Source organism: Bradysia coprophila, chromosome IV (assembly GCF_014529535.1).
Source record: "Bradysia coprophila strain Holo2 chromosome IV, BU_Bcop_v1, whole genome shotgun sequence".
Lineage (NCBI taxonomy): Eukaryota > Metazoa > Arthropoda > Insecta > Diptera > Sciaridae > Bradysia > Bradysia coprophila.
This window is the reverse complement of record NC_050738.1, coordinates 5,273,791-5,296,665: the sequence shown is the minus strand read 5'-3', so window position 1 is coordinate 5,296,665 and position 22,875 is coordinate 5,273,791. Positions and strand designations below refer to the sequence as shown.

The 22,875-nt window shown below is 33.9% G+C and overlaps 1 protein-coding gene and 1 long non-coding RNA gene across 2 annotated transcripts; one reads left to right on the top strand and one right to left on the bottom strand.

The window, feature by feature from the left end:
• Positions 1 to 12,519, bottom strand: LOC119066699 (ras-related and estrogen-regulated growth inhibitor-like protein). The gene is made up of 5 exons (XM_037169297.1): positions 11,877 to 12,519; positions 4,880 to 4,960; positions 4,389 to 4,702; positions 3,081 to 3,249; positions 1 to 1,544 (listed from the first exon to the last, which is right to left on the bottom strand). The coding sequence occupies exons 2-5, from the start codon at positions 4,953 to 4,955 to the stop codon at positions 1,408 to 1,410; spliced, it is 696 nt and encodes a 231-aa protein (XP_037025192.1). The 5' UTR covers positions 4,956 to 4,960; positions 11,877 to 12,519; the 3' UTR covers positions 1 to 1,407.
• LOC119066700 lies at positions 7,984 to 22,647 on the top strand. Its single transcript, XR_005085785.1, has 3 exons — positions 7,984 to 7,994; positions 14,794 to 14,799; positions 22,515 to 22,647. It is a non-coding gene; the product is annotated as an uncharacterized LOC119066700 (long non-coding RNA).
• Positions 22,648 to 22,875: the final 228 nt, after the last annotated feature.

Sequence of the window (22,875 nt, the reverse complement as noted above, 5' to 3'; positions counted from 1 at the left end):
ACATTATGTGTTGATGTGAACAAATATAATCGGAGTTTATTTTGGTGACAAAAATATTTCGTTTCTTTTTTTTTTGTTTCTTCTTTTCGCTGGGTACCATATTCATGTAAATAGCACCATGGAAAAATCATTTTACAATCTGAGAGAGAGAGTGTATCAATGCGTCGCTTAAGTCTTATCATAACAAATTTATAGCTTCAAACCAAAGGAATTCGTTCGTCGAAGGCACACTACACAGAGACAAATTTCGTATGTTTTTCGAATGGAGTACCTCATTGCACTTGCATATAAAATGAAGTGTTTGAAGTTTACAGATTTTTTATGATCCTTCTGCTTCAGCTCTAAGAGCAACCTTTCCATCTCGTGCAGCCTTTCCATCTCGAGCAACCTTTGCATCTCGTGCAGCCTCTCCATCTCGAGCAACGTTTCCATCTCGCTAAGGCAAAATCAAAGTATAGTTTGGTTTCTATTTCATCGAAACTGCATCGTTACACATGTTCGAATAAAAGTATTCAAAGCATCTCGAATGAGGAATATAAATTCCAAACATTCTATTACAACCCTAGGGTCGTAAATGCAGTTTTTTTTAACAAGAACATTCTCCTGTTACCCACACTGTTTTGAGCCTTGTTATGTAAGTGATTTTTGAAAACCACACCTCAGAGAGGCAATAGTTTAATCAAGCTTCTAAAGGAAAATTTATATGATTTAATTGAGTTGGTATCGAGATTCGTGGTGTCTATATCGAATGTGCTGAGTAACGTCACAACTGTGTGTGTGTCAAAAAAAATCTGCAAATTATCAACAAAATTACGAAATTTCTCTCCGTGAACAGCTTTTCTAATTGCCGCGTCATAAAAAGACAATTAAGTTTTGATCTGGATTTTGTTTTATGTAGAAGACCGTGATAAAATTCGATGGAATTCTGAACGGTAAAATAACGGCTATAGTCCATCAAATTCTATTTTAGGGAGTTAGAAAACATTGTTTAGTTTTTATGTTTTTAAAGCCGGGCAAAAACATTTTACCGTTAAAAGTGTTTTGGCTTTCTGTTGAAACATAACAATACAGAACACACTGCACCCACACAACCCACTATCTGCAAGTGAGCTATTTGTTTCTTCGATCTCTTTTACAGTTTTTTCTTCTTTTTAAATTTAAATTTAATTTTATATCACTTTGTCGAGTGTCGACACAACGTCCAATGCTTTCCAATGAACTACTCATAACTAACACAGCACTTAAATTTTTGATTCGAAAATCGTAGAGCTGCATTTACCTGCATGCATCTGGGTCATACGGCTTTTGGTGTGATATATAGAAATATTCACAGCATTCTCCAATTCGTCTCCCAACCGCTCAGTATTCAATTGTTCAATTTCCACAATCGGATACATTCGACATTGGTCATAGGGACGCTGTTGCCGTGAATCCTTGACGTCTTTTCAAAACACGTGATTTGTGTAGTTCCCCCTTGCAACACGGCTTCATTGTACCTTGTGTCAATTGAATGGGTTTGTGGTCATTGTTTCCAATCAGTGTACCTGCGAGAAAAACAAGAACGGTTTGCAACGGTTAATTATGTTTCGGCAATATCACTCTATCTCTCTATTATCATCTCCCACACTGTCCATAAATTATTGGGTAAAATTTTGCTGGTGATTAGACTCGTGCATGGGAATTTATTGAATGAAAATGAAGATATGTGTGGATACGTTGTACGCTTCATTCACGTGTTTATTTTACTTTGACGTCTGTTATAATGCGAATTAAATTGTATCAAAAGGAATTCGTATGACATTGTCTAAATTGGATTCGTTATACCAGATAGAGCGGACACATTTTAATTACAGTAAATGATGTATCATCATCATTTTATCTCTTTATACCCAATCACATGAATCATATATGGTGTAGGATTGGTTAATTGGATTGTGCTATCGGAAATGCGAACGATATATCACATTTTCAGTTCATTTGTTGTGGCTGGATTAGTTGAAAAGAAAAACGTGTTTTTGATCTCGTTTCTTCGAAAGGATTTTCGTCACCTTCAAATGGAATGTGTTTTTTGAACAGCTGACGCAATAACTTATTTGGGTCAATCACACGGCTTGTCATTGTAAATGGGAAAATTCTAGGAAAAGCTCTAGCAGAAAGCTAGTTTACTTTTGTACAGGCTGCGTCTCTTGGATGGTATTAGACGGTAAGTGGCTATAGACTCATTATATTACGTACGCTTTTTTGCCAACCTTATATTGTACGCTTTTTCCATACAAAAATTGGCTTTTTTCCCTGACACCCCCTTCTTCTCTGGTTCTTTTTTCGATCTAAATTATTTCAACAATTTTGGTTCCAAATCTATTACTTCATTAGATTAACCATGTCATACATTCAGGACACATTAGCCAGAGCTTATCGTATTTTTTGTCGTCGCTGTATTAATAACAGACGACATAGCCGCCTGCAAAAGGTTATAAAGTTGAGCATTCAGAGTCATTGTTATGATTGCATTTCAAGGAAAAAATGCTTATCTTTACGATTTATTATCGTCAAGTTGAACGTAAAAGCAGCACACTTCATACGAACTGAGTGAAAATATTGTTAAAAGCATTTTCATTGTTCGCTTTTTTTATTGAAATTGAGTGCACACTTAACCGGTTGATTCAATTAACGGATATCAGGAAATTATTTTTCTCCATTCATTTTCTGCACAGATGTTGACGACGACATGGCAAATTAAATTCTTGGAAATTTTTCAACCGAAAGCAAACAAACAAGTGAGCAAAAAAAATCCCCCCAAGTTCAATGTCTAAATATTATACTCAGCCTAAGATCGCCAATAAAAAAACTAACATAACTGCGCAAACGTTTTCAAAACAAAACAAATAATAATCTGACTATAGATCGCACCATTTCTATGAGCTACGATTGTAGCAGATGTTCGAATGAATTTTTGTTTATTTAAAATTTGAATACAAAATCCGAACTTCATCAAAGCAACAAACAAAGTAAAATACGTTCTACATGATCATGATCGTGTACTAAACCAATATTATTTAATGCTTGTATGTAGTACTCACCTATCATTTTACTGACGGAAAATTTCCTATGTTTGACTGGACGCCCCCTGGAATCGTTCAGTAGACGCTCGAATGCTTTGTACAGGCTAGGTGAATTTTCTGCAACAGATACTTCGCAGAAACCGATGCCATGGGATGCTGCCAATGAGGCACCTTCAGTTTCGGCAACCTGGAAAACGAGAGAAAAAATCATTTTAAAAAAGATGAACCGTATGACTTCACAGCAACAAGACAATTTTCTTCCATTATTGTAAATACTGTAAGTTCGATGGAAAGACCACCTCGTGCCCCAAAGACATTTTCTATCACTAACTTATAAGGTTAGGATAATAAATCGATTTGAAAAGTTTCCTCTATGAGGCTTTGCTTTAAAAATGACTTAAAATCCTCAGAATGCATTGTAAGTGAAGCTGTAGGTATAACATCAACTTTGGTTCTATTTCAATTTTTAATCTAAATACCGAGTAAGAAATATAGCGAATCAAAAAGCGCCCACACCCTAACTTTTCAAACTACAATGTTGAAACCTATAGAACAATCTTTAACATCTTCGTTCTTATTTGGTAACACCAGTGAATGGGCCATTACATCTAAGTAACATATTTGATAAAACATTAATAATTCACCATCTCGGAAAAGTCACTTAATTTTACTGAACGCGTGTCCCGATACACTTTGCAAAAAAAAGTGAATCAAAACATAAAATTCCGCTGAAAGTGTCTCACTGTTGCTGGGGATATGTATTTCGAAATGTTTTTCGAATGGAATGTGTCTTGTTTTTCGTTTAATGATACCTTCTCAAGATCATCGGGTAAAAAAATAATAATTCGGTCCAAAGCATTCACAAAAGAAAAATAACCTCACGAGGTTAAACTGTTGACTCATTTGCACATTGAAGAAGTTCATCACCTCTATTCTATTAAAACGTTTAGGAATGTTGGTGGTCGAAACAAACCGAAATTGAGATGGGAATTTTTTTTTTGATAAAATAAAATTGCGAAAATATTATGAGTCAAAAGCCAAAACGTTTTTTTGTTTGTTTCGTTCGTAAGTTTTGGCACAATTATTAAAAGTTTTGATGTGAAAGAGGCATTCTTCTTTCATTATTAAAATGAATAGGATTTTAAGCACCAAACAAATATAGTTTCAAACCGACGACATGTTAAGGTTAATTGATGAAATAAACACAAGCAACAGCACATTTTCATCAAAATGATCTCTTAGCCACACGAGCAGTGAGTGTTTTCATTCGGTCGTTGTTTTCATTTCATTTTTGTTTCTCAAATTTTATAATTGAATTTCACATACCTCTCTTAAGTGATCCAAATCGGCCTTATTCGCTATTAGATATGAGGAAGTTGTTGTTTGAATGGATTTCATGTTGGCCAGTGCACGCGTCGCATATTTATAACTTTCCCGATCGGTAACACTGTATACGATTAGGCAAGCATCGGCCCATTGAATTTGTTCGATTGGAAAATCGTTTTCGATTTCAGCTGACACATCAACGATTTCCACATCCAATAAACCACTCTCGAGTGGAATCGTCTGACGATAGAGCAGGTCTGTGTTTGATCGATATTCTCCAATAAATCGTCGGGTCAAGTAGCGCACTGTTAGTGCTGCAAAGAGAAATGAATTTGGTTAATTCGATTGTAATGCAAAAAATTATCAGAAATAATCTAGGACTTCAAATGATTCAAAGGATTTGTATGCCTTATGGCGACAAGAATATTTCGTTCACATATTTCCATGGAAAATGAGAAATCTATATCTTACAAAACAAGTCAAAATCTTACCTGATTTTCCAACATTTACGTGTCCCAAAACAGCAATCCTTACTCGAGGTAAATTTGCTTTATCCTCCATTTTCATTTTGTCTGAAATTGAAAAGTGAAATTCCTGTTAATCATACTGAAGAACTTCGTTGCAAGACTTTTGATTATTTTTAGAGATAGTCGGACGTACAGTAACAATAAGCTGTTAGTAATCCAAAGTCACATCATCTCTGCTTAATTCAACACATTATTGTGTGTATTGTACACACACCCGACGAATTAATTAACCGATAACCCATAAATCTTTTCCGAATGAAAATGAATGCAAAATATTCAAAAACAAAAAACTTTACAAATTGAAAATTCGAGTGGTCAGAGAGAAGCTATATAGAAAAACCCGTTTACAAAATGTAAATTGAAAAATGAGGCGCCCGTCGTGTTATTTACAGTTTAATTTCACAACAAAAATTTCCTTGACTCTCCCGCTGTATAACTCAGCGTAGTAAATTTTATTACACCAATCAGTGTGATGAATATGACATTCCATACACCAGCTAACACATTCGTGGATTAATTGGAATACAGAGTAAATAAAATTAGTCGCATCGGAGCGTTTACACATTCTTCGATATTATACATGGCCGCGGAAAATTATATAGCAAGATGTTTAACTAATTTGAAATAAAAATTATTTTTAAATTTTAATTATCCACCACATTTGTCCCAGACGATGACTGCGGCATTCGTACACACAAAAATCTAAAGTTTTTTTTTTGGTTTTGAATTTACATTTTTGTTGTTACAGTCAATCTTAAATTCATATCGTGTACGGTTATGAATCAATAATCCCATCAAAGCCATTACTGCAGTTTCGGTGTTTTGTTAATACGGGTTTTCTTCTTACAAATCTGGATTTATAAATAATACCGAATGGAGAGAGTATATATTATATACTCCAACTATATAACTATTCTGAAGTGCTTTTCACAACACAGGCGAGAAACTAGTCGTTTTCTCTACTCTGCTAAAACTTCGGAAACATTTGTTGTGAAAAACGATGTGTTTAACTCGGAAAGAAAAGTTGGAAATTGCACTTTCTCAGGTGACTTGCGGCCCTCGCTACGCTCTGGTCACAACACCATCGAAATGCAATTTCCGACTTTCCTTCCCTCGTTGAACAAATAACTATTTCCTTTCTAGAACCATCAAGTATGGGAAAAATGCAAAACAAAAGTTTTTTTTGATTCGAGAAGAAAAACCAAAAATAAGAAAATCATTTAAACGTGCGGTTTGGAAAGTGCAACGAACTCTCATACACAGAGTAGATATGTGAGAATGAAAATGCACTTGCTTTCCATTTTGTCGTTGCTCTTATTTTAAATTTGTTTTGTTTAAAAGAAAAATATTTTCTTGAGAGATGCGGTTATTGAAAGGTTTTTTTACTGTGCAATTCGAGATGACTGTTTTTCTTTAAACCATATCGATGTCACGCCGAATTTTTTTTATTCTTCTTCTTAAATCTGCTGGTTATACTATAATCTTCTGATTAGTAATATACACAAAAACAAACGTTCTGGAACAATAATAATCTCCGTAATGGTTTTTCGTTTTTGCCTTCATTTTGTTTATGCTGAAACCTGATCTATTTATTACTCGGTACCATGGTTAAAGGTCACGCAACGGTAAACACATTTTCCGATGCTCTCTATGTTTTTCCTCCGAATTTATTTTTCTCTTAGCTTTTGCAAATTTAATTTCCAGCATACGAAATGAAACAGAAGAAACAGATGTTTACGGCACGTGTGGACCTTACGTAACACTGAATGAGGTAGATTGAAAGTGTATTCGTCTCGATGGCAACAATTAATTGACAAATTTTTTTATTCAAACTGGCTCTTGTGTTACATTGGTTCTTGCCTTCCATTCCTCTTTCATGCCGAAAGTCATGCAAACTGAAGATTTTTTTAAAAGTAAAATTAAGCAAAAAGAAACAGAGCCATTGGTCCATTGATCTTTTTAGAATTCATTTTATCATTTTAAGAAAGGTATCTAACCTTTCACAGATTTAAATATGGTTAATCTGCTGCTTCCTCTGGTCGAAGAAATTTTGAGAGGTTGGTTCGAAATCTTTTACTTCATTTGTTTTAACAAAAGTTGTGCTATAAAAGACCACATTAACAAGAGACCGTCGCTCATGTTTCTCACTACTGTCGATAACAGATTCGTCATCTGTGGACACTATTCAAAGCTACTTCTTATTATAGTCTTAGTTATCGATAACATAAACCTTTAGTCTCTTAAAACTTGCTCTCATGTAAATCTAATCCAAGAAGTACATTAAGATGGTTATATATGTAAACACCATAGCAAGGTATACCGAACAGAGACTCACACACGATGTGTGGAAAACAATTATGAAATTCTTTTCATTACACAATTTTTTCAGGTTTTCGGCTTTTATTGCACATTAAATTTATTTGACAACTTAAATTGAGGAAACGTTGAATTCCAAGCTGCTGTTGACCGATTTTCTGGTGTATTATAGTTAAATTAATGGAACATGAGGAAATTCCTAATTTTATGTGAAGATAAGTCTCTGTGTCACATATAATATCGGCGATTCGAGAAAAAAAAATGTTAAACAACAGAAATACAACAAGAGAAAGAACAGAGAATTTTCTTTTAAAAATGTGACGATAATTCCTTTCGCTGGGAATAAACGTAATTTGAATGTGAAGAGTTTTTTTTCGTATTTTTATCTTCGTGCTAGCGTGTTTTTTGTTGTAAATTTATTTTCGTTGAGGTGAGTAAATTTAAGGTGCCAAACATTATGTAGAAGGTAGAGATTATGTACTCAGCCCACCTATACTATTACATATATTAATGTGAAATTAACGTTCCCCCATGATTTCGGTTCGATGCAGATTATTGTTCACTCCTACACGTCCTACACGTAAAATTGGACTCATATTTTTCGTTCATTCATTGATTCCCAGGTCCGATGTGGTAGAGCTAAACTTTAAAACAAATTTGTTTTAAAAACTAGTTGTTTTGTTGTTTATCATCCGTGCCTGAATCGTGTGTGCATCAATCAACAAAAATAATTTACTATTTATGAATGGGAAATTAAAATCGTGTCTCATTTTGTTTATATAGGATTCTATGGCACAATATATGCAGAAACAAGCAACAAAACCGAAATACCTTGGCATACAGCCAATATTTTTCATAAATTAAAATTTGATGAGAATTCGCTTTTGTTTCATTTAAAAATACAAACAAACCATAAAATCGGAAGGATTGAAAAAAAAAGTGGAATTCATTGAAAAAAGTCGTACACTGGCTACCCGCTACACGGACCCATAGAAGACTATGAGTCATTGAAACGAAATAACAATCATTTCTGACGTCGTTCTGGACGGCAATGCCTTCCTTCTGTTCGAGACATAAATGACAAAAAAAAGCTTTTAACTATGGGTAACGTTCTCTTTTGTATGTTAAAATAAATGAAGTAATAGATTTTACATCAATCTGTTCAGAATGGTTAGAACAAATGAAGTAGCAGAGTCGATAAATTTAATTGTGCTGTACTATCAAATCTTTATCAATCGATAAAAAGCAAACTTATAAGCCCCGATACCTTGTCAGAGTCTAATAACAATAACAATAATAAAAACACAGACAGCTTTTGCAAGCAAACAAACAGTTCCTAGTTCAAATAATAAAATGATACGAATTTTTTAGCCGATATATGCTAGAACCAGGTTAGTGGATTTTGTATAAATTCTTTAAATTTTTTGGGATGGAGGGTTTTAGTACAAGGGACTTGGTTAAAGTTAAAAATGAACGTCTCAACATCGAAAAAAAGACTGTCATTGTGGCAAAAGTAGTAATGTAACTAGTGACTACAAAGGGCGAGGCATCTGTTTTCGACAAGAATAACAAAAAAAGCAATGGGCGTTTGTCAGTCTTCCTTTATAAAGTTAAGTTGAGACAAATGAAGTAATGGAATGATGTTTCAAATACTAGAAAATGGTTTAAAAAGCAATTATTGTAAAAGCTTACTGCTCATAAAAGATTAGGAAGCAATATTTTACCAAATAAGATTCATTTTCTAAAGATCAGCGAGCAATTTTACTCAGAATTTAAAAATGAGGAAAATAATGAATCAATTTTAACTGAAACTTCTAAGCATTTTCCTCTGCAATCAAACACATTTCGGTGAATTATACAAGAAATTCTCACGACATTTTTATTTAATGTAGAAAGGAAATCTCGCATCACAAAATGACAACAAATATTGGCAAATGGCCACATAAACTGTACATTGTGCATAAGGTGTGTATTTTATGTGTCACTATTCATCGTTCTGATCTGAAAATTGTCGTCAAAATATTTGAATTTGAATATTAGTGTACCCAGAAAATGTTTTTTTGTCCATCGATTGCCAAAAATATTTCAAATTTTTTTCGAATTCATAAATTTTCATGAAAAGTTTTTCCCATTTCATTTGTTTCTTGCAAGTAAATATTTTTTTTGTTTGAGTCATAATTGAACCAAACCAAACCGAAATGTTATTTTGAATATTCTGTTTTTTTTTTGTTCGGTAAGAGAACATTTGTACGGCATCTATTGAAAGCAAAAGTCGATGCAACCTTTCAAATATAGGTTCAAGTTCAATGTAATAGGCATTTTCAATAGACTTTGTTTTCGCACAAAAATGTAATTTGATGTTTTTGTTTGATTATATTATATTTAGGTTCAATAATCGAATTTAAATTATTTATAAGACCGTATCGTAAACAGAAAAACCACCTACAACCTACACCATTCATCCTCTTCGATGTGTTCTTGTTACACCACGTAATTCTAAATTCATATTAATGACCAAATGATCAACAAAAAACTTCAACCAACAAAAAAAATTATTATATGATAAGAGTGCGTAGCGGTCCGCGTCCAACACAGTAAAATATATTACCAGAGACCGGAATAATTCTAATTTCGTATATCGCCCATCGAAATGTATAATATTCAACGTCCGAATGCAAATTAACAATTTTTTTTTTCTTTCGTGAATCTAACGTTGAGTGTAGGTTGACGGTGTATAACATGGAAAATACGAATTCCATAAAATTGTTTAAGGAAAAGCAGTAAAAATTCTTGGTGGAGTTATGCGCTGGATGAGTCATAAAAACATATTTGAGTAGACACCTTCTGATGTCTTGACCTTAAACAACATGAAAACGTTTTTTTTTCTTCGCTCATCTTCTTACGTTTATATTTATTGTTAGAGGCAGAGGTGTGTTTATGTTATGCGACTTTTCATTCATGTACACGGGAAGGAAAATATATGGCAATTTTCTTATTTACACTGAGCCGAGCAGCTTATTTGATGTATAAAAAACATACATACAATCAGGAAACATGTGGTGTTATGTGTTATACATAGCAGAAACACAACCTATGAGAAAACCTTACGAAATAATTGACCGTACGAATATTTGGGATGTTTGAAATGTTGTAAATGTTGTAAGTAAAAATGGAAAATAAACATTGTTGAGGAATTTGAACAGAAAATATTTTTTAGTTTTCGTTTAGTGTTGAACGAAGCCCTTTTTACCATATTCTAGAAACGGTTTGATGGTACAATCTGTTACTTCTGTCATCTTGACTATTTTTTTGATAGAAAATCTTTTACTTCATATGTTTCAACATACGTTTCGCTATATTAGCGAACACTATACAGAGTTCAATGTTTATTTTGGCTGCCTTTTTCGATAACAGATGACTCTAGTCAGTACACGGATCATTTAAAAATTATCACGTGTTGTCAAGAATGAGTCATTTGAATGCTTATTTGAAATTGGAAGTGGACAATGAGTTTCAAGGTTTTAACTAAAAACTCGGTGTACAGAGCTTTAATCATAAAAGCTGTAATAAAAAGCGGCGTTCATTGCTAGCCTTTCATAAACCTAAACTAGCTGCTTGTCATCTGTTTTCATTCCGATAACGGAAGTGAAAGATGATCTAAGTTAGCGTTCTCTCTTAAAACAACAAAACGTATTAAATCCAATAGCATTATTCATTATGGCGGTGAAATTATCATTCCTAAAAGTAACACAGTCAAAGACAATCCACCTTGTTCGACCACTACAGTCAACACACTGAAGAGTATCATTTGTTAAAGTTTTCCTGAGCGTTCACTATTGAACTTTAAGCTTGAGCTTTAGAGGTCAACTATTAGGTACTTCAATAAATGCGCGTCATTTTCCTAGATGAACTGTATGTTTTGAATAATGTTCCATTACTCAAATAACTTCCAGACAATGTTTCATAAAAATAGACGTTTGGATGGCTTTTCCATACCTTTGAACAACGTGGACACTTTTGCGTAGTATTATCTTTGGATACACTGGGAATGTCTGTAGCCAGTCGAAACCCTCTTACTACGTGTCATAAATTGACGATAAAAAAAAGTGAGGAGATCGGGTCACAATTGTAAATTCAATTTACTAAACTATAAAAATGTTAACTGGAATGAAGTAAAAGATTGTGGAACTGCTGAAAGCAATTAGAACAAAAGAAGTAATAGATTGGATTACAATGGTGATATGCTTTCCGTATCACATGTTGTTTGGTCTATTCCAAAAAGATGTATAGTCCATGCATCGCCATAATGAACCAAAGAAGTAAATGGACCCCCATTAAACAATACAGGAAAATAAAAGATCTTCCGTCTTTCCATTTTTATTATCATTACAATATTGCAGTCATGTAATCCCATTTATGTATAAATCGCTACCTTCATAGCATTAAAACTGTTGGTCACTTGTATTTACTAGAAGCCTACACATCGTGGTAAGATAACGAGAGAAAAATGCGAAATTTCGTAATTACAAAAAACCCAGGCATTCCTGAGCGGCAGTATTATCTTCGTACTTTTCATCAAAAACACTTAAAAATTTCAAAATATTTTTTGAGATAGAAGAGAGAAAAAAACATTTAAATTCCTTACCTTGAAGATTTAGTTCATTTGAATTGATGCACGCGCATCAATATTTTATAGGTCAAAACCGATGAATTTAATTCACTTTTCAGTAATTTTAATTTTATCCACTTTTATCCTATGATCGGATTCAGTTCCATGCACCAATAAAAAAAAATCTCTAAAGAATGCACTTTCTTATTCAAAATGTTCGATCACCACACATTCAAAGCACAATTTAAACAGTTTTTCTTTTTGTATCTATATAGAGCAAGAGTGTCTATTCAGTGTAATTTAAACACTTAACACACGTTATTGGTACAGATAATCCAATAAAATTCAATTGACTTGTTGAATTTTCTTTTCGATTTTATAAGTGATCCCGAATTGCATTCCAACTTGGCATGTATAGTATACAAAATGCATATGAACCGAGAAATCGTTCTTCTTCTTCTGTGAATAAGCTGATGACAGTCAGAACGGCACGAGAAGTATCTAAATACTGAGGCAAATCCCGTTAGAATATTTTCATATATACCACGGAACGTTCAACCAAACTGTTGCAGCGAAAAATAGAAAACTGAGTTTTCCGTTTATTTTCCTTTTTTTCTGTTGCTATACCTCATACCGTGTGTATGTGTCTGTGCGCTCTGCGATTGCGCGTCGATCAACAAAATCATGTGTATTTTAATCGGAAAATACCACAATCCTTAGTTCCTGGTTGAATTGGAACATTTCGGTGTTTGAATTGAGTGTTTCAGCAGTAGGTACAGTAAATAAAAGATAAGGAAATGTTCAGACCATTTTATCTTATCAAAGCGATACCTATACAGCTCATCACAATAGATCACTAGCACCGATCCGTAATCGAGTTGATTGTACGATTTAAGTGATGTTACCATTAGAAGACATCGTGAACTAAGAATCTTGAAAGGGAGATAATTATGTCGTAGTCATTGATATGTAGAGATGAAAATCAAAGGTTGTTTGAAAACAGAGCAACAGCTATGAACGTCTTACAGACGGCAATCATATGACCAGTATTATTGTCGGGTCTATAACCTCCATCGATCAAAATATTTTCAATCTCTTGATTTCAAATCTTGTACTTCAATTTTTTTATCATGCTCTTTACTGCATAAAGGACCATATTACCCAGAGCTTGTCATTATTGTGTTTGTCGTTATATTGATAAAAGATGAATAGCCGTATGTGTTAACATGTCAATGGAAGATAACGATTCAGTTGACCATTCCCGACGGAAGGCCGTGAACTAAAAAAGACAACACACACGGTCAACGGGTTTTTCGCCTAACTGACTGAATGACCAACGAACAATTACATGTAACACAAAAAGATATTATCGGTACTAAATCCGAGACACAACCTAATAACCAATTCAATCAGATGCCATTATTGTGGACAACAACCTGATGAAACGAATTATTTGTGTTGCGGTTGAGTTTCGAACCCAAAACTGGCAATTCAATAATTCAATATGAAGTCTCGACCTATGCGCTGCGCTATTGAACTAAAAGAAGAAGCGAAGGATAAAGTTATCACGAAAGATTTCCAGAACAGTGCAAAATCATAAAGAGGCTACAGATTTATTGTGAACACGATTTCTCAAAATATCAAATCGTTTTACTCAAATACTTTCAATAGTCGCATGTATCTTACTTTGAGCGTTGTTTATATTGAGGCTATATTGATAAAAGTCATCTTCAAAATAGATTGATATAATAGTGAGTATGAGGGACCCCATCCATGGACTCCATGCAAGGTATGCTATAATTGCACATGAGTGATTAGAACGGAAAATTTCCGTAACTTTTCTTTAGTTATACATGAGAGTATTGAAGGTTACAACTTCGTAACCTCGTTCATAACATAATTTTATAATAGATTGAGAAGAAAAAAAAATTTTGATCGTTGTGCTTGTACCAATAGATTCGTTTATATTCATGCTGATGTGTTTTGAAAATAAATGTCTGCGATTATTTGCGGAAAATGTAATATTTTCTTTTCACTTTTAATAATACACTAAACCTAGCATTGCTCATCTAATATATGTTCACTGACTATGCTTTTGTGGTTATGCAAATAAATCAACCATAAGACATACTCGCATGGTTTCTTTTTCTATGATAGAGATACGGACCATGTTACGGCAGATATGAAAATAAATTTATGATTGTTGTGTTTATGAAAAGCAGCGTTCGGGACGAAAATATCGTTGAATTTATCAATCGAATTCGATACTTATGACTCAGAGCATGTGAGAAGTGTTGTGAAAAGGGATCCGTGACGTTATATTTGCAGATGTAAAGTTAACTCCTTATGGGTGCGGATTTGTACAGAAAATGGATAGCCGTTTTCATTCGTAAACAAAGACCACTACATTCATCATATGATAACCATACGCACGGGCAGTAATCTGTTATCGACAAAGACGAGAAATATTAGCAATGAACAGAACATTGACTTGACATTGACATTGGCCTCGCTTATATATTAGAAAATATTTGTTTAAACAAATGAAGTAAAAGATTTAGTTTTGAACACTTGGTGATACTTTAAACAAAAGAAGATAATTACTGATTGAATATCGGCACGGTTTCCATTTTCAAAGAACTGAATTTTATTGAAAACGAACTAGCCCAATGATCCACCTTTAAATCTACCGCCATACTTTGTCGTAGGTCAAACTATTTAATTACCAAACCATGATGATAAGAATTGACCAAAATTCTTAGTGGGATTTTTGGACGAGAATACTTATTATTCCTTCTCTGACCAAAGAGACACACACTAAAAGTTTCTGTTCGGTCTACAAAACGTTATTAAATTGCCATCAAGGAAATTGTGCGTAGTACCAATAACGGGTATTTTACATAATATTTATTTTTGTTTCGGTTTGGATAAAATATACGAGTGAAGTAGGTAGTTCGGCGTAGGTGCAGTATGTAAATATTTTATAACATACATGACTGCATAACTCTCGGCAAAAACTTTTCCTATTTGGAAATAAATCGGGATTTTCATCGTCAATTTTCTATTAAAATGTTTTCTACCATAAATGTAAATGTGAGCATACGTTACGGTCAAAGGGTAACATTTTATGTATTAAAATATATTATTTTCCTACACCGAAAAAAACAAGTATGAGCCTTGAATTCTACAGTGATAAACGCTCTAAAACCAATCAATCTAAGAAATTTTAGTTCTTCGATATTTTTTGACATTTTCCAGTCTTGGTGCAAGTAGATCGACCTCGATTCAAAATACCATAACACCTCCTGCCACTCGTGTTTGGTATCATTAGACTTCAAGCTAAGCGACAGATATAATTTTGTTGCTCAAAAAGTCTACCGATAGGGAACAAAGGTGCCCAAAATTGACCGAAGTTGACTAAAATTACCCAAAACTAACTTTTGTTTAAATTTGGTAGTTCTGGACTACTTTCGAAAAATGTTTTATTTGCGTTCGAAAGGGCTTATCGAACCTTGCCACTATAGCTTCTTACTCACTTCCCAGATCGCATCGTCTTGCTGTTATCATCCTTTGAAAATTGTCATTTTTTGACTTTCCAAGGCCACTGCTCTGCAACCAGGTGGAGTAGAATAACTATTTTTATACGAACGATCTTGCAATTAGATGCAATTGCATCCCGACCTCAAAAATCTCGCAGCGGTTTGAGCTAATTTATAAATAAATGAATTACTTACTCACCCCTCGTCAATATTACAAAAGAAATTTTTTTGTTATCCGACATTTCTATTTAAAGTTGGCTTAGGCGAACCGTGCAGTGTATATACGTCTGTACTTGTCACATACACTCGCGTATGTGTAGGAAAACCCACAGTTCTGAAATAACAAGTTAACGGGACACTCACGATTTTCCATATAAAAATTTTAGCACATAAACTGTTCTCTTCTGCGTCGTCGGAGGAGCCACTAGAAAATTTTGCTGCCACCGTCTTCGTGATCAACTCAGAGGTGTCAACCATTTCTTTTAGAACCTTAACTGGTTTATGAATGTTAGTCACTGCAGTTCTTATAATTTTTTTTTTATCCAAATTTTTGGAAACAAGGAGACACATCTGAAGATTTGTATGGACTCAAATTCGAAATATGCAGTTATTCACCAGTAGTCCTCAGGCATACGTAGCAAAAAACTACTTTATTTCTGGACCAGCTGTTGAGCTCAGTGGCGTACATCACAAAATTTAAAGCCCATACGAATCTAGCTCGTTCAGAATCTTTCTTTACACTTTTGACTTGAAACTAAAATGATTTCAATCGTTCCATAGATTTCCTTTAGTGTAAAGAAAATCGGTTCAATTATGCCATAAATCCTTATGTGATTTCTGCAATAAACGTATTATTGTATAACAAGCAAAGATGCGAAACTTTTTGTTACAATTCTGTTATTGTATTACACAACCTAGCTATTCAGCAACACGCAACTTTTATTGGAATTATGTTATTCCTTACTGTGGACATTTTCCAGAGTATATTGATGCATTGTGATGCATTACAGATTTATTTCATGGTCATTGCAAACATAAATAGTTGATTTCAGTTGAACGCAAAGTTAAATTGTGAACCGAATTATTTTCTCGAATTTTCAATTTCGGTTAAACAAGAACAGTAACATTTGAGCGCTGTGTATCAACTTTTCTAAGGCGATAAGAAAAGAACAAAATCAGTAATATTATAGAATCGGATCCTTGAAAGCTAATCGATTATTTATTTATTTGCAAATATCAGATGACATAACCGTATTAAAAATGATTGGTTGCATTCTCTTGGAAAACAGGCTGCCGAATCAACTTCTCCGTCGTTGTGACGTAAATACATCCATATTTTATCAGACCTTTCGCCCAAAATCACACCCATTTTTTCACTTAAAAACTGTTAGGAAGATAGGAAGAATGAGCGAAAAACATTTTCGTTTCTCTGAAAATCATTTTTTCATTTGAAGTTATCGTAACAAGTTGTTTTGGTGGAAGTTAATACAGGGACTTGTTCCACATGCCCGTATCATGTATCATGTCAAGCGGGCGTGACGCAAGTCCTCTACTACAAAATTTTCCAAAAACATATTTAGGTATTAAGTAACATATTTACAGAACTTGGCTCCAATGGCTCCAATTTGGATATTTGGAATCTAGGCATTTAGAGCTGTCACACGCAAAATTTGGTTGAGATTTGGCCGAGATAATTTGGCTTTGTATATAAATGAGAAAAATTTCGTATTTTCAGCTAACTCAAATTGGCTACGTTAGTTAGTTAGATCCTATGAAAAAAGATGATTGCGTAACTCCTAAACGTTTCTATCGATTTTCTATCTCTGGCCCTAGATCAAAATAATATTTTAAAATAAGTCACCCTCACCCTCAAGTTATTTTGTAGGTGGATGTAAGGACTTGCGTCACGTTCACCCTTTAGGAATTTTTGACTAATTTCGATATAAGGATATTGTTTAAACAAAAGAAGTAATAGATTCACACTTTATTTGTTGTAATGTTCACGAAAAAGCATTTTCATCAGATGATGACATGACAGAAAAATGTAATAGTACATTACTATACCAGGGCTGAAGCCCTCGGATACGTTTACTCTCTGGATACGAGATATCAAATTATTTCACGTGTAAAGTATGACGTTTTACTTTACGAGCGAGGGAAAGGGTCTTCACTAGTGAGGGAATGGCCACATTACCTCACTAGTAAAGTAAGTTAAGTTATCACAGTTGTATGTTTTAGTTATCCAGCGGGATTTTATTTCATTGGAAGAACAATATTCTCGCAATATTTCAAAAACGAAAAGAAAAATTCCTGCGAAACATTTTCCCTCTTTCCTTCCCATCACATCGATATGCGTTTCTTTCCTCAATAAAAAAAGTGTATTGTTTGCATTTTATTTACGCTTTCCGATATGTTTAGATTAGCCACAGCTTTATTACAAATATATTATTGCCTCATTGATCGCATTTCCACATTTATTTATTTTGTTGCCAGAAATATTAAATTCCGATGGAATTTTATTTCGCCTTCCGATTTCCGTAATCACCTCAGTCAAAGAAATTTAAAATAAATAAAAAAAAAATATTTTAAAAAACGCAATAACAAAACAATAACATAAACAATAGTAAAAGTTTGTTTTGCAACCCATTCACAATTTGAAGCTAATTACCAGCGCCAAAGAGTATTGAACTTTAAACGTCGCCAGACTAGTAATCGATGAGACGAAGAAAAAAATCATTTTAAAAAGAAAATTTGACGGACTTCCATCATAATATACATTCTTCGGTGTTTATTTGAAAATGGATTGCGTTTAATAAAATTTATGTAATGCGTGTGAAAGTGTAACAACGCGACGAAATTGTTTATCGTTGATGTTCCTAGAAGCGTAATGAAACAACTGCGCTTCGTTACAATTCAGGAGCTTTAATAATTAAGATTCAATCGCAAAATGTTTACGTTTTTCATGTTCTTTCAAACGCTATGTCAATGAACCTTATAGAATTCAGAGAAATTGTTTGTTGCGTAACTAAACCTGAGGTCTACAGCACACATCATACGTTTTGCTAAGAAGTGTGACTCAAATCTGAGACATATATTATATAACGATAACAACAGATTATGTTACAAGTGACTCATAAAGTCCGACTTCGCAGGATCGTAATAAGACCGTTCGTAAGGATTGGTCGGCTTCTAACTGTCACATACGGCTATTCATCTGTTATCGAAAACGACGACAAAAATAATGACATGCTCTGCGTAATATGGCCTTTATATAGTAAATCGCATGTTAAAAATATTGAAGTACAAGATTTGAAATCAACAGATTAAATACTTTGATCGATGGAAGTAATAGACCCGATAATAATTCTGATCATATGCTTGCCGTCTGTAACAGGTTAAACTCTATTCTTCTCATAACTACTTGACATTGGCTTTATAATTAACTCAGTTCTGGTCAATTACATCCACTGATAGGGAAAAAACGTGCAAAAAATCCCAATTTCGACTTTTCAAGTCCTGTCACTGCCTACCGAAGGCGCATAGAAAATATATGGAGTTACTTAATGGGACCGAGTCCAATCGAGTGATGTATACACCGATCGTGAAAAATACAGGCAAACTCTTTAGACACAATGGTATATGAAACGTCTCTCTAAATTGTCAGACTTATCGGGGTCCTACAAAATAAGAATTTCATTTTCCGAGTGAAATGGACTAACTGATATGTTACTGGCAACGACCGACAAAAATAAGGTATGAGCTCTGGCTAATGTTAAATGTCAAATCTTATAGTCTAAAGACCTCTTTGCATGTGAAAACTTCGTTGAAATAGTTATTTATACAACCGAGGGATAAATGATTTTTTAGGCACTAGATGTGTTGATTGTCACTCGAGACCACAGGTGCATTGTCACACTCGACCTGCGGTCTCGAGTGACAATCAACACATCTAGTGTCTAAAAAATCATTTATCACCGAGTTGTATACAACGTTGTTCGCAATAAAGGCAACGGAAAGTCCTACTTTTCGTCACTTGTTGCGAAAAATGTTTTATTGATCGTAAATCAAACGCCAAAGAAATATGTCTGCCATAAAATCGGTTCCTTATTTACTTCCAAAAATCGCAAGATAAAATTCAAGTAAAACTGACCTGCACTTTCCATTTTCCTCTCGGATATAAAATCGAACGACACCAACGACGAATTAAATGGATTTATATTTCATGCTGCTAAATAAATGAAAGTGAAAGACAAAGGCAAATTTTAACATCCATAAACTTCCAAGAAAATTTCAATGAATAAATTAGTAACTGAAACAACAATCGTAAATATTTTTTCGCTTGTTCTTCTCTCGATGTGTGTAACTCTTAAAACCGCAGATTTATGTTCGCAAGTCATTAAATAAAATGTTAAATGAAAATATTGATTCCAAGGACCTGAAAAGTGTGCGCTCTCTTATTGCTATTGCGGTAAAATTTGCATGTTATAAATCATACACACAAAATTTTATGATTCAATAAAGAAAACTCAATTATTTTTCAATCTGTATGTTGTTTAAACTTGTTTAGATGCTATGTACTTATTACAGAATATTGGCTGGCCAGAGGAGCCACGCAAAATTCATTTTATATTTGTTTGCTGGTCGGTTGGAAAATGCGTGTAAACAATTTTCAAGTGTGTGATGTTAGTAAATCATTAATTAACACTAGAACCATGTGTACCCAATGCAATATAGTCAACAAACATGACCCACATATTTCATTTCGATAATTAAGTTTCAGTAATTCATTTTCGATTTTCAGAAAATAAATTTTTAGTATTTAACGGGTCATCGCTCGTATATTATCGCAGAACAAAATAAAACAAAACCGAAAATCGTTTCATGTTGTTTCAGTACTCAGTGGTTCACCGGTTTATTTTCTGTTACTTCTTTCGTTTAAAGGGTCGCCTAACGCGGCATAAAAAATCTTTCACTTTAAACGATTAAAATTGATTTATGTAAATCCACTTGTATGAATTGTAATAAAATGAACTAATGAATGAGTGGACCATCTGAAAAACACCTGAGACTGTAAAGTAGAACACCAACGTGTCTTAATATAAAATGAGCAAAGTTCTTCCAAAATATTGTACAACAAATTGTTCAGGGACCAGGCAACTAACCAAACCAGTATCTTGGCACTTTTCTTTTTAAAATATGCATTGGTGTATGTCATCTGTTATTGACGATGATGACAAAAATAATCAACGGGCTTTGGCTTCATATCGTCTTTATAGGTGTGTGTGTGTTTAACCCTCGGTTTCATATAAAACTAAATTAAATTAAAAACTTAACGCAAGAGTAAAGAGGACGCACTCATACAAACAAACGAGCATACACGTCTCAGTAGTTGTAAGTCCGTATAAAGCAGAGAAATGATAAGCGCGGCCCCTCATGGCTGGGATAGAATGAGCCTGACGAAGCTTTTCGAAAAATTAGAAGATGATGCGACCAAAACGTCAACCATATAGTCAAACTATAAATGTCGTTAACGATAACGATATATATCGTTGATGAAACTTAAGTGTCAAAATTTTACATGCAAATGTAAAAACGTTTGACAGTTCAACCGTTCTTAGAAAAAAGCCGTCAGGCGTGTTCTATCCCAGCCATAAGGGGCCGCGCTTACCATTTCTCTGGTATAAAGACGTAAGAGCAGTCAAGTTTATATGAATGGAGAAGCTGATAACCAGCTGAAGCAAATCCATGTGTAAATTTCACTGACTTCGACTGTTTGAAAAGCTTCATCAAGGAATCCTTTTGTTTTCAGCGCTGACTACAAACGTCCTATTTGTAAATTACGTAAATTACGCGTGCGAATTACAAATCGTTTATGTCATAATGACCTCTGCGTCCAGTTAATTCCATATTGTGTTCATAATTGACTTCTCGACTGGACTTGTTATATCTCTACTTATCTATGTACACGACCGTTATTTAAAGCTTTCTGTGTTTTTTCCAGTAGAGGTGCAAAAGTGGTCTGATATAAGAGATAGTAATTCTTTTCGACAGACAAACCATTCTCTATAAATACAAAAATGATTGACCTTATCGTTTTGTCAATAAAATCTACATGGCCCCCTGTTAAATGCGACCAAAATCTATTCTTGGTATGAAATTACATTTTATCTGCTGAACATTGTACATGCTGAAACATTCATTTTTTTATTACAACTTTTTTTCTCTTCATTTTATCAAGCAAACTTACGTGTAGGTTGAACATATTTTACGGAATGTCAGGCATATTTTATATTTTACCTGTAAAGAACAATTTATTTACCTTTTACCTCTATTTTACGTAATGCAATCGAAATATTCTTTTTAAATATTTTTTTTCTATTCATTTCTACAAATATAATTCACTGTAACAAGTTGTCTAAGACATGTACAGAACAACCTGTCACTGGCAAAAAATATTTTATGAAATTTTAATGTTACCAAAGATTTTCTTTTCCACATGGACTCCTTTTCACTCCATTTCCTCTAATATAGTAACTTAATGATAAAGACAAGTTATATGTCTTACTATAATGGCAATAACAACAATTATATCATCGGAAATTGCCTCCATAACTTTATATTTTCAAGGGTAAATTCTCGGAAATATCAAAGTTAACGCTAGACACGCGTATACGAGAGAATTGATTGTAAAATACCTCATATAGAAAGTGACACCTTGCAAGCAGATCGTGTAATGGAGAATACATATTTCGTTCTAATGCCATTGAAACATCCATGGAGATTTAAAAAAGAAAGCTTTTCATAACAATAAGTGCTAAAAAATCGGGTTTATGTGAACAACTGCTATTGTAACTGCATCACAAAAGGATCATCTGTTATCGTAAAGTACATAGAAAGAAACGTGAAATTTCCACGAAATATGGGACAGAAATGTTAACCGATTAACGATGGAATGAGCGCAGTCGTCTGTAAAATATTCGTTTGAGTAAATCAGATTTCGTCCTAATCTTTCATATTGAGATATGGTTATGACTAGTAAATCCAGTGCGAGTGTGTAGGTACTACTGACGAATTCAAAATTTGCCAAATTCCCTATTCATCTGTTATCGATAACGACGACAAAAATAATGACAAGCGCTGGAGCTCTCGACTCATAATCGAGAGGTCCCGTGTTCAAATCCGCGGCTGGGCAGGATGATTTTTCTTTCATTTGCTTTCTATGTAACACTTACTCATAGATATTCTAATGTGTCCGTTGCCAATTCGTAAGGACATTCTTCGTACATACCAATTTTACTTAACCTGAGACGAAAAGCTCAGGGGCGCAAATTGCAAGAACCGAATTTTCGTACGCAGAAAAGCAAAAACAATACTCATTTTCCCATTTATTGAACTTCAAGGAAACATCCTTTGGAACTACAAACAGAGCTATAGCTCTTCCCTTTCCCGCACATCACTTAAAGTTTCGAAAAAGAAAAAAGAAAAGCTGTTTCGAC

What these genes read in the sequence shown, in the direction of transcription:
- LOC119066699 (XM_037169297.1), bottom strand. Translation starts at nt 4,955, where the DNA reads ATGAAAATGGAGGATAAAGCAAATTTACCTCGAGTAAGGATTGCTGTT. An exon ending in ATTTGGATCACTTAAGAGAG is followed by an intron (nt 3,250 to 4,388) that starts GTATGTGAAATT and finishes CTCGTTTTCCAG; the next exon opens with GTTGCCGAAACTGAAGGTGC. An exon ending in TTCCGTCAGTAAAATGATAG is followed by an intron (nt 1,545 to 3,080) that starts GTGAGTACTACA and finishes TTTTTCTCGCAG; the next exon opens with GTACACTGATTGGAAACAAT.